Below are 12738 nucleotides of genomic sequence, written 5' to 3' on the forward strand. Positions count from 1 at the left end.
AACCCACCGTTTCTGGACCAGACAGGACTGGCAAAAAGTGCTCTTTGACAAGTCTCGGTTTTGTTTCACCAGGGGTGATGGTCGGATTCACGTTTATCGTTGAAGGTATGATCGTTACACCGAGGCCTGTACTCTGGAGCGGGTTTGATTTGGAGGTGGAGGGTCCGTCATGGTCTGGGGCGGTGTGTCACATCATCGGACTGAGCTTGTCATTGCAGGCAATCTCAAAGCTATGCGTTACAGGGAAGACATCCTCCTCCCTCATGTGGTACCCTTCCTGCAGGCTCATCCTAACATGACCCTCTAGCCTGACAATGCCACCAGCCATACTGCTTGTTCTGTGTGTGATTTCCTGCAAGACAGGAATGTCAGTGTTCTGCTATGGCCAGCGAAGAGCCCGGATCTCAATCCCATTGAGCACGTCTGGGACCTGTTGGATCGGAGGGTGAGGGCTAGGGCCGTTCCCCCCAGAAATGTCCGGAAACTTGCAGGTGCCTTGGTGGAAGAGTGGAGTAACATCTCACTGCAAGAACTGGCAAATCTGGTGCAGTCCATGAGGAGATGCACTGTGGTACTTAATACAGCTGGTGGCCACACCAGATACTGACTGTTACTTTTGATTTTGACTCCCCACTTTGTTCAGGGACACATTATTCTATTTCTGTTTGTCACATGTCTTTGGAACTTGTTCAGTTTATGTCTCAGTTGTTGAATCTTGTTATGTTCATACAAATATTTACACATGTTAAGTTTGCTGAAAACAAATGCAGTTGACAGTGAGAGGACATTTCTCTTTTTGCTGAGTTTAGAAATAAGGAATTGCAGTACTAGAAGGGGTTCTAAGAACCGTGTCCCTTGTGATGGTCCCAAGGTCATCCATATTGATCATGGTTTGCCAGTGCTGTGATAAGATATTGTTTAAAACATGAATTTGAAGAATTTATCGGCACTGTTAGAAACTGCTAGCCAGCCAGTTTTAGAAGAATGATTCCATGCATTTTTTCAAATGAACTGCCAACATTCCATTTGAAAAATGCTGTCAATCCACAACCATACACTGGCTCAAATCAGTTAATGATAGGACTTAGACAAGTTGTAAATGCAACAAGGCCTGATATTGACTCACAGCTTTCCAGTAATTGATGGTCTGTTCACTATATTTTAGAGGCTACTTATGCAAAAAAATTGTATAAGACTATTGTTGACTAAAAATTGTATAAGACTATTGTATAAGACTATAAACTCTATAATTATGACTATCTTAGGTTGACTAATATTCCATTACACCATTTCTGATACATCACATGCCTTTTACTTTTCTTCATAATTAAAAGCAGGAAAAGCATCACCAATGCCTCTACTGCCATTTATTCCCAACTAGACTAGTGAAAATTCTCCCTGACCAAGATGGCTGCCATTCACACTGAAATATGCAAATATGAGGATTTGTGACAATTATCCTCTAGTAGTTTAATAGGATCTCTATGGTTCTCTACTTATCGACGTCACACGTTGACACATGCGCACCGCCGACGCTCCCTAAGTCCTTTTTTAACCTAGTGTTGAACGACTAGCACCAAACGAGGTAAGGCCTGTGCAAAATGAGAGGAAATGTTGAATTTTATACCCTTTAGAGACAACATATCAGGTCGGAATATTGATCGTAAGTACTTCACCATCCACGATGAACAATAGTTTTTTGGATTGCCTTATTTGGCAATTTTAATAGTTTTTCCGAAACCGCATGCCTCGTGGCTAGCTTTAGCTGGCTAACGTTAATTACGTGACTCGCGAAGCAAACAAGTATGGATAGCTAGCTAGCTAAATTTGGTTATATAATACATATGGTCGTATAATCAAACGTATTTTCACATATTTGTCATGTTGCTAATTTGCAAACTTATTGCCGGGCTGACGCTAACTGTCAAACTACAACTTAAACTAACGTTAGCCAGTGAAATTCATCATTCCTCATCCTTACTGCAATGCTAGCTAGTTTGCTATTTAACTAGCTAGCATTGTTATCGCTCGTGCGAAGTTGTAGTTATTGGTTCCTAAATGGCTATCTATTGATTTGTAGATGTCTACAAATAGTTTGACTTATTGCCTGCTTAAGTTCTCTCTTCAATCCTAGCTCAGTCATTATTGCTTTTTAGAGGGGATTCAAGTCACATGTGGACTAATGACACCCCACTTACTGCCTGCTGTTTTCATACTGGAAGCTAACTGGCTATCTCTTCCTATCCACAGCATCAAGATGCAGCTCTTCTTGCGTGCCCAGAACACTCACACCCTTGAGGTGACAGGACAGGAGACTGTCAGAGATCTCAAGGTGAGGCCAAGCTAGGGTACATCAATGAAAATGTTAATTGTGGTGTAATGGTAACTGGTGTACTGTTTGGAGTCTACAATACCACAGCCACAAATCGTATTCTGCATGCTCTTGTCTGGATTGTTACATGTATGTAAATTGTCTGGATCAAACCATTGTGTGTGTGTGTGTGGTTTCAGGTTCATGTCCAGAGTCTGGAGGGTCTCCTAGTGGAGGACCAGGTGTTGTTGCTGGCCGGCTCCCCCCTGGAGGATGCTTCCTCTCTGGTGGAATGTGGCATCTCTGAGCACTGCACCCTGGAGGTGGCCGGCAGACTGCTGGGAGGTCAGTTCTCAAAATGACGGCGCATCAAATATGGCCTGATTTTGAATACTTTGAAAATGCTTCTTTCCCCCCTTGAAAGTAATCACACATGAGGATTGGATATTGTTGAAAGAAATAGGGTGGACACCTTGCTTTGACTTATTAAAAGGTTTTCTGGTACATTTATTTGTATTGTCAATTGCACAAACAGTCCAACCGAAACTGCTTTTAACAGAACCTGTCTGAATCTCGGAAGTTCAGGGGGCTCCCACATTGGGGAGCCGTTTTGGGGGGTTAAAATGCCTTGCTCAAGGGCATAACAATAGATTATTCACCTTGTCGGCTCAGATTCGAAAAGGCAACCTTCTGGTTACTGGCGCAATGCTCTAACCGCTAGGCCACCTGCTGTACATACAGTTCCGGATCAGTCGTTTACTCAAGGATACTATGAATTTCTTTTGTCATTAGTTCCATTGCTGTATGTTCACTCGGAATAATCACTCTTTGGTTTCTCTCCACCAGGAAAGGTCCATGGCTCCCTGGCCCGTGCCGGTAAAGTGAGGGGACAGACACCCAAGGTCAGCAGATACTTTCTGCGTTTAAAAAAAAATATATTTAGATTGTTAGTTGGCTATGATTTTGTAGTTGATCTTGTGGCAATTGTAACATTGTCTGGTTGTTTAAAAGTCATTATAGCTCCTGGATTAGTGTCTGCTAAATGTTATGTATTTCTGCATAGTAATGACCATGGTAGCGCTGTCCCTCTTTTTATCACTTCAGGTTGACAAACAGGAGAAGAAGAAAAAGAAGACTGGTCGTGCCAAGCGTCGCATCCAGTACAACAGGCGCTTCGTCAATGTTGTGCCCACCTTCGGCAAGAAGAAGGGCCCCAACGCCAACTCCTAAAAACACTGTCCCCCCTCAGGAGAATACTTGTGATCACACCTCTTTCATTTTAACCCACTGAAAGGTTTTCCTCCTGTACAGAATAAAAATTTGGTTTAGACTAATGAACTTGTTTGTCATTTCTTGGGTGTTTATGCATTTTGAGACCGGGTTGCTTGATAATATAAATGGCTCGTAATAGAAAGGATTGTTTGGACAACAAATTGAAAAGTGATTGAGCCTGGCTGCAGTACTGCTGGTTTTCTGTTGTACCTGATAATTGCACCCACCGTGTCCCAAATCTAAATCTGTCCCTGATTAGAGGGAAAACATTTAAACCGGCAGTTGAGCTGGCTTGGAGGTCAATATGAATGTTCTAGTTTCTAATGGTACATTTGGTAATGTTTTATTAGTTGTATGTAAAGGCTACATATGGTGTATAACCAAACTCAACTCTGGACCTTGAAGCCAGCATCACAGCATTGTTTTATTCCCCTCTAATCAGGGACTGACTTAGACTTGAGACAACAGGTGGGTGCATTTCAGGTAGAACAGAACCAGCAGGCTCTGGACCTCATAGGGTAAGAGTTGAAACTGGCTTCAAGGTCCAGAGTTGAGTTTGAGGAGTATACACCGTCCAATGAAATGCTTACTTGCAGGTTTTGTATCGACAATGTTCATATTTGATTTCTTATTGTTGCAAAGTAAATGGCTCAGAATAAACATTTTAGCATAAGTATACAGGTAGGAAAAATATGTACATGTATCAGAGAAAGAGGGAAAGTGTTTAAATAAGTCTGGTAGCAGCAATTGTGATGTTTTAAAGGTGAGATTCAGTCCAGGTCATTCAGCAGTCTGATGGCTTGTAGATAAACTTTCTGAGCCTGTTGGCATGAGGTCTGATACCATCTGCCTAACATTAAGGGAGTGAACAGCTCATGTGGGGTCCTTGATGCTGCGGGACATCCTTGGGCACCGTTTCAAGTGGGTGGGAACCTGGGCCGTCTTCACCACCCGCTGGAGGGCCTTGCGGTTGTGGATGGAGCAATTCCCTTACCAGGCCATGATGCTCTCGATGGCGCAGCGGTATTTGGAGAGGACCCTGGTTGGCATGCCAAATTTCTTCAGCTGCCTTAGGAAGTAGAGGCGCTGTTGGTCCATGTCCTCTGATGTGGGCGCCAAGGAACTTCAAACTGCTGACTAGATGTAGTCTCAGGGATGTTATCAAAATCAAACTGGTAATACCAACACCATGTGATAGTCCAAGAGGAGTTATATATAGTTCTGGCAGCTATCCAAAGTGACTTGAGGGCAGAGTTCTCGTGTGTAGTATAAATCTTCATACTAAAAATAGTATTTCAAGTATACATTTCCAAAAAGAACTGGGCCATGTTCAACAGGAGTCAACGTTTGTCAACAGAACCAGTGCTGTTTAAAAAAAATAATATATATATATTGTGGCCCAGAGTGCAATTGTGTGCTACTACATGAAACTGCCCACCTTCAGGTTAAAAACGTGATGACATACCATTGGAGCTTGCAAAGTTAAGTTGTCACATGCACAAGTACAAGTGAAATGCCTTTCTTGCAAGCTCTAAACCCAATAATGTAATACTAAAAGTCATTTAAATTAGAAATAAGAGGAAGCAAGCATACTATATATACAGGGTCATTCAGTTCCAGGAACATATTTACAACGTTCAGTGAAAAGAAATGCATCTCACTGTACTTGTGCATGTGACATTGAAACTTGATCATACGCCTGATTTCAAGTGCAGGAACTTACTTCCAAACCATTCACTGATGCCCAGTTTTCTTGACCATTCGAATACTTACTGAAGGTGCCCAATAAACACAATTTCAGATGCATATGACAATTTAGTCTCCAAAATTGGTTTAATCTTTACAAGAACATTATACATGCAATAAAAACAAACAAAAAACAGGAATAAAACAGAATATCCTGAGAGGCTTTACTCTGCGGTGTGTAACTTGTCAGAAAGGATGCCCCGTCTGTACAGTGTTGCCCAGTCGTCACTATCTGGCCATGCTGGAAAGGACAGAAGTAAAGCACCTACTTAACTCAGCACTAATAACCCTAACCTGGTCCCATGTCTGTTCCTGCTTCAGACAATATGCCAAACATGCCAAGACAATGATAAAGGACTTGGCTTAAGCAGAAAAAGACTTGAAACAACCAGACTAACCTTAAACGTAAATTAAGAAAATATATTACAGATTCTTTCTTCAAAGTTCTGACAATGAAAGCCACTTCTGTCCTTTTGCGCATGGCCATCTGGTGACTACTGCGTCTTCCCCGTCCACGGAGAGAAGTGCATGCTGAGTCGGTTTCTGTCGTTAATCGACAGCCACCAGCTCGACCTCGAAGATCAGCTTTGCGTTGGGTGGGATTCTGGTGGTGGGAGAGTTAAGGAAGCACACAGGAAACAGTTGCATATCGATTCAAAGAGGGAGACATTCATCATATAGTTCAACTTTAAATGACTTGGTGGTTAGAAATCCAGCTCAAATTCAATTAGTATCGACAAAGCTATGATAGAGTCATTGTACAGGAGAAGACTCCTCTCGGAGGATTGTCAATCGCCCTGACCATCACTGGTGGTGTAAAACATAGCAGAAAGCGAAGCCTCTTGACTTTAATCTCCTAGTTAAATATTAGCCCATAGTTCCCTTGACGTTCCAATGTAAAGGATACTTTGAGTCAGGAAGTCCCTTCTTCCCGTAGGCCCATTCTGGTTCAATCTCCAGTTTGGCCGTCTCCCCTTTGCTCATCGTTAGGATGCCTTCATCCCACTGTGGGAAAAAAAACATTTCTCATAAGACTTAGTGATAACTGTTGCAATCTAGTTTTCAACAAGGGAAATGGTTGCAATAAGGCACATACATGCATATATTTTTTATTTATTTAACATTTAACTAGGTAAGTCAGTTAAGAACTTATTCTTATTGACAATGGACGGCCTACACCGGCCAAACCCGGACGACGCTGGGCCAATTGTGCGCAGCCCTATGGGACTCCCAATCACGGTTGGATGTGATACAGCCTGGATTTGAAACCAGGGACTGTAGTGACAACTCATGCACTGACATGCAGTGCCTTAGACTGCTGTGCCACTCAGAAGCCCAAAATACAACATCAATCTCTCTATGGTCTTACCCCTCTGATGACCCGGCCCAGGCCAACTTTGAAGCTCAGTGGCTTGCTCTGTTTCTTCTTTCTGGCAGCTGGAGAGGGGAGGACAGAGGAAACAGTAAACTCATTATTGGTATTAATGAGAGTAAGGTAATTGAGGAGAAGGGAGTGTGTGTGTGTGACAGAGTGACAATATGTGCGTTTGAGACAGAGATAGTCTGCATGTGTGTGTCTGAGAGAGAAAACGTACTTGCAGGGATGTTGGTGTCGAACACTGTGCCGTCCTCCAGGGAGCCAGTGTACCAACAGCTCACATTGTCTCCCTTCTTAGGGAAGTTAGTCTTGTCTCCTTTCTTCAACACAGACTTAAAGAACTTAGGAGGACCCTGGGAATGGAAATGCATAATACAAGGGACCATTTTAACAATCAAATTATTCTGACAACCAGTGGAACGTGGATGTAGTGGAGTTGCAGTAACTTTGAGATTTGTTCAATTCTGTTCAACACTTTTACCCTGATGCTTATTTCAGCGGGAAACGTTGAATCAAAAGCTTTTCAAACATGGGTCGTTTACCTCATCCACGACTTCCACAACTTCTTTGGGCTTGTCGTCAATCTTCACATTTTTCACATGCTCTGTCACATCTTCAATGGGTTCCGACCCTAAAAACCTCTGTTAGTTGCACAAAAAAAAACAACACAATCTCATCATTCGTAATTCACATCTTATAATGTCATGCCATGTGCTTCTAAAATATGCATCACTCCATCCATGTTGTCCACCTACTTTGCTCTCAAACAAGTCGTTGTAGGCAATAATCAGTTGCTCTTTCTTCGCCGTTTTGGCAACATTCTTGATATTTCCCATCAGCTTGTGCTCGGCAAGAAACTGGAAAAGAAAAGTAATGACGTCAAAGAGGGTTATTGTGGCATGAAAGCAACACTCAACCCTTTGGTGCAAATGGATGCTTTTGCATGATCATTATTTCCCAAAATTGGCGACCAAAAAAACAAGCCTGGCTGACGTGACTCATGGGGACACAGTGACGTCGATTTAGGTGTTAGCGAGCCCATTCATAGACTAACTACCCTTTGTGTCTATTAATGAAGGTATCTTCTGGGCCAGGGAAGTTAAGAGCCTCGACTGCACTTAAACACGCATAGCTTGTAGTACGGTTTTGGAAACATAAGCAAAGTATCTTTCATATCAGTGCAACATTATTTTATCTTCTTCAAAACAAAAAAAGTTAAACATGAAAAAAAAAAAAGTAAAAACTTTGAAGGTTTGAGTTCCCACACGCAGCCCCATTACAGCATGTTCATGCAAAACCGACGGAGGACAGAGGGCTAAGGCTTTGAACACACCGTCAGCGTCTTTGCACTAAGTGGTACGCGCTACTGAGGGGTCAAACTACCTGCCAGCCAGGAACTCTATACCAGGCGGTGTAAGAGGAAGGCCCTAAAAATGATCAAAGACACAAGTCATAAACTGTTTGCTCTGCGACCGCACGGCAAACGGTACCTAAGTCTGGAACCAAAAGGCTCATGAACAGCTTCTACCCCCAAGCAAACAGCTACCCGTACTATTAGCATTGACCCTTTCTGCAGTAACTCTGACTCTACCACCACACTCACGCCGACATATACACTGTTGCTATTGTCTATTATCTATGCTGTTTCCTAGTCACTTTACCCCTACCTATACGTACATATCTAGAGCATTCGCAAAGTATTCAGACCCCTTGACTTTTTCCACATTTTGTTATGTTACAACCTTATTCTAAAATGTGTTAATTTGTATTTTGTCTCTCTCCAATCTACACACAATACCCCCAAAATGACAAAGCAGAAACAGGTTTCTATACATTTTTGCAAATATAAATAAACTCTGCAAAAAAAAGAAACGTCCTCTCACTGTCAACTGCGTTTATTTTCAGCAAACTTAACATGTGTAAATATTTGTATGAACATAAGATTCAACAACTGAGACATAAAATGAACAGGTTCCAAAGACATGTCACGAACAGAAATGTAATGTGTCCCTGAACACATTATCAAAATCAAAAGTAACAGTCAGTATCTGGTGTGGCCACCAGCTGCATTAAATACTGCAGTGCATCTCCTCCTCATGGACTGCACCAGATTTGACAGTTCTTGCTGTGAGATGTTACCCCACTCTTCCACCAAGGCACCTGCAAGTTCCCGGACATTTTTTGGGGGAATGGCCCTAGCCCTCACCCTCCGATCCAACAAGTCCCAGACGTGCTCAATGGGATTGAGATCTGGGCTCGTCGCTGGCCATGGCAGAACACTGACATTCCTGTCTTGCAGGAAATCACGCACAGAACGAGCAGTATGGCTGGTGTCATTGTCATGCTGGAGGGTCATGTCAGGATGAGCCTGCAGGAAGGGTACCACATGAGGGAGGAGGATGTCTTCCCTGTAACGCACAGCGTTGAGATTGCCTGCAATGACAAGCTCAGTTTGATGATGCTGTGACACACCGCCCCAGACTATGACGGACCCTCTACCTCCAAATCGGTCACGCTCCAGAGTACAGGCCTCGGTGAAACGCTCATTCCTTCGACGATAAACGCAAATCCGACCATCACATCTGCTGAGACAAAACCGCGACTCGTCAGTAGCTATGACTGGAGGGCTGGTCTCTCTGTATAATTGACTCAGGGCGATACATCTGTCCTCCTCTCACCCTGTCTGTGTGATGCACTCTGGTGAAGGTTGTTGTGACTGAATGTAGGCTAGAACAAAAGGGTAGAGTGGAGTGCATTGTGTACAGTGCAGAATATCAAAACAAAAGTAGAACTAAGTACTATTTGGTTATGTCGAGGTCTACAATGTAACAGAATGTAATTGCTTGCTGTTTGTGGTTTTAAGCTGGGTTTCTGTATAGCACTTTGTGACATCGGCTGATGTAAAAAGGGTTTTATAAATACATTTGATTGATTGGTCAGTGAAGAGCACTTTTTCCCAATCCTGTCTGGTCCAGCGACGGTGGGTTTGTGCCCGTAGGTGACGTTGTTGCCGGTGAGGTCTGGTGAGGACCTGCCTTACAACAGGCCTACAAGCCCACAGTCCAGCCTCTCTCAACCTATTGTGGACAGTCTGAGCACTGATGGAGGGATTGTGCGTTCCTGGTGTACCTCGAGCAGTTGTTGCCATCCTGTACCTGTCCCGCAGGTGTGATGTTCGAATGTACCGATCCTGTGCAGTTGTTGTTACAGGTGGTCTGCCACTGAGAGGACGATCAGCTGTCCGCCCTGTCTCCCTGTAGCGCTGTCTTAGGCATCTCACAGTACTGACATTGCAAGTTATTGCCCTGGCCACATCTGCAGTCCTCATGCCTCAGGCACGTTCATGCAGATGAGCAGGGACCCTGGACATCTTTCTTGTCCTCTTTCGTGTGCTAAGTTTTCATAACTGTAACCTTAATTGCCTACCGTCTGTAAGCTGTTAGTGTCTTAACGACCGTTCCACTGGTGCATGTTCATACATTTTTTATGGTTCATTGAACAAGCACGGGAAACAGTGTTTAAACCTTTTACAATGAAGATCTGTGAAGTTATTTGGATTTTTACGAATTATCTTTCAAAGACAGGGTCCTGAAAAAGGAATGTTTTTTTTTTGGCTGCTGAGTTTATAATAAAAAACTTAAAAATCACATTCACATAAGCATGCAGACCCTTTACTCAGTACGTTTGGCAGCAGTTACTGCACAGCTATTTTTAGATCTCTCCAGAGATGCTCAATCGGGTTCAAGTCCACTCTCTGGCTGGGCCACTTAAGAACATTCAGAGACTTGTCCCGATGCCACTCCTGTGTTGTCTTGGCTGTGTGCTTAGGTTCGTTGTCCTGTTGGAAGGTGAACCTTCACCCAAGTATGAAATCCTGAGCGCTCTGGAGAAGGTTTTCATCAAGGTTCTCTCTGTACTTTGCTCCGTTTATCTTTCCCTCCATTCTGACTAGTCTCCAAGGAAGAGTATTGGTGGGACCAAACTTCTTCCATTTAAGAATGATGTCGGTCACTGTGTTCTTGGGGACCTTCAATGCCGCATACATTTTTTGGTAAGCTTCCCCAGATCTGTGCCTCAACACAATCCTGTCTCAGAGCTCTACAGACAATTCCTTCTACCTTATGGCTTGGTTTTCGCTCTGAAATGCACTGTCAACTGTGGGACCTTATATAGACAGTGCCTTTCCAAACCATGTACAATACATTGAATTGACCACAGGTGGACTCCAATCAAGTTGTAGAAACATCTCAAGGATGATCAATGGAAACAGGATGCACCAGAGGTCAATTTCGAGTCTCATAGCAAAGGGTCTGAATACTTATATAAATATGTACATTTTTTAAACAATTCTAAAAACCTGTTTTCGCTTTATTGCTATGGGGTATTGTGCGTAGATTGATGAGGGGAAAAATACATTTCACAATAAGGCTGTAACAAAATGTGGAAAAAGTAAAGGAGTCTGAATACTTTACGAATGCACTGTACCTACCTAAATATACCCTATGTATATAGCCAAGCTATCACTGCTCATTGTGTATTTATTCTTAGTTTTTTTCCTTCTCAATTATTATTTAAAAAAATATATTCTGCATTGTTGGGAAAGGCCTATACATGTTACTGTTTAGCCTACACATTGGTTTTGAGGTGTTAGCCAGACTAACCCAAAACAACGGGCTAACACCATCTCTGATTCGTAGCTTGTTGTTTACGGTCTGGTGCAATAACGCATTTGCTACCGGGTGGCCCACCGGCGAAAAAGATATTCAAAGTTAAATAAGTAGTCGTATCAAAAAACTTGACACGGAATGGTGATATACAGAACGAATGGGACTATACATGCATGCCATGTTGAACTGTTACGTGCTAGGCTAACAAGCTAGCATCAAGCTAAATTGGCAGTGGTGCGCCAATGCGGAGGTAACTGATATCACCATGCGTGCGCACTAAAAGTGAGCAATGGCGTTTTAGTTAGTGCTGTTAAATCAATGCATGCATTGATCAAACATAAAACATACCGAGTGGGCCGCATTGTCCTGAATGAACTTAATAACGTCTTTTTTGGATAGATCATCACTTTTGAGCTGCTCATCGCTCCACTCTCTGGTCAATTCAGCCGCCATTTTACAAGGCGCACTGCTGAACTTTCACCTCCGTTGTGGGAGGACCGGAGGCGCAATCTTCTTGGGACACTTTTCACGCCACTTCGATACAAAGTGATTTTCGTAGCAGGTTAGGAGAGCATTTTCTCTAACCCTAACACCAACCATAACCTCCGTCTCATAACCTGCTGCTTAAATTCTCATACTGCAACAAAACAGTATTTTTTGCGGTTTGGCTTGCCTTGGTGCAAAGGGAGATCATCATTAGTGCTCTGCTTAATAAATATATTTTACAGTACCAGAAAATAATTATTTAGACTTTGATTGCAAAATCTGACAAAGAAATCTGACATTAGATGCAGTTCTTTGTATTTTTTTCCATTAATAAAATAGAAAATAAAGTGTATATTCATGTTGAATATTGCAAATTAATAATGTGCATTTAATGAAACCACCTGTAAGAAAATTGCAAGTGATAATGTGGTCAATTATATATACGGACATGTTCTTCAAGACCGTGCACGGGGTTGCAATTTATTGTAAATCAAATTCCTTCCGATGCCACCTTGTGGTAGAGATGTGTTAGAGAAACCATATCAGTCCTTTTCCCGGCTTTGCCTGTGTTCTAAACTCATTCTTCCACAACTGAAGTGTATTAAAGAGTCCCACCTTAGTCTGTATAATCAGTGAATCCCTTACAAAAATATTTACAACATTTTGGTGGTAAATCTTTGTATAGCAGTTAATAAGTTGTATTCCGTCAAGAGGCAAAGCTATAGACAGACAACCGTTTTTTTTATTCATCTTTTGTAAAAACAAAAATAGACCAACGTTAGTGACTACTTTTGCATTGACTCCTTCCTACTACAGTTTGTAGCTGAAATAATAGTCACGAAACCATGAACACATTACCTGAGGTTAATAAACACCTG

General features: G+C 42.5%; 2 protein-coding genes across 2 annotated transcripts; one reads left to right on the forward strand and one right to left on the reverse strand.

Annotated features, from left to right (window-relative positions):
- Positions 1-1478: 1478 nt before the first annotated feature.
- LOC129817224 (FAU ubiquitin-like and ribosomal protein S30) lies at positions 1479-3645 on the forward strand. The gene is made up of 5 exons (XM_055872254.1): positions 1479-1585; positions 2251-2332; positions 2512-2656; positions 3158-3213; positions 3416-3645. The coding sequence occupies exons 2-5, from the start codon at positions 2258-2260 to the stop codon at positions 3539-3541; spliced, it is 402 nt and encodes a 133-aa protein (XP_055728229.1). The 5' UTR covers positions 1479-1585; positions 2251-2257; the 3' UTR covers positions 3542-3645.
- Positions 3646-5391: 1746 nt separating this feature from the next.
- LOC129817223 (peptidyl-prolyl cis-trans isomerase FKBP3-like) lies at positions 5392-11859 on the reverse strand. The gene is made up of 7 exons (XM_055872253.1): positions 11723-11859; positions 7463-7564; positions 7250-7348; positions 6925-7060; positions 6699-6766; positions 6237-6334; positions 5392-5933 (listed from the first exon to the last, which is right to left on the reverse strand). Exons 1-7 carry the CDS (start codon positions 11825-11827, stop codon positions 5879-5881), a joined length of 663 nt encoding a protein of 220 aa, XP_055728228.1. The 5' UTR covers positions 11828-11859; the 3' UTR covers positions 5392-5878.
- Between the last annotated feature and the right edge of the window lie 879 nt (positions 11860-12738).

Source organism: Salvelinus fontinalis, chromosome 20 (genome assembly GCF_029448725.1).
Source record: "Salvelinus fontinalis isolate EN_2023a chromosome 20, ASM2944872v1, whole genome shotgun sequence".
Classification (NCBI taxonomy): Eukaryota; Metazoa; Chordata; class Actinopteri; order Salmoniformes; family Salmonidae; genus Salvelinus; species Salvelinus fontinalis.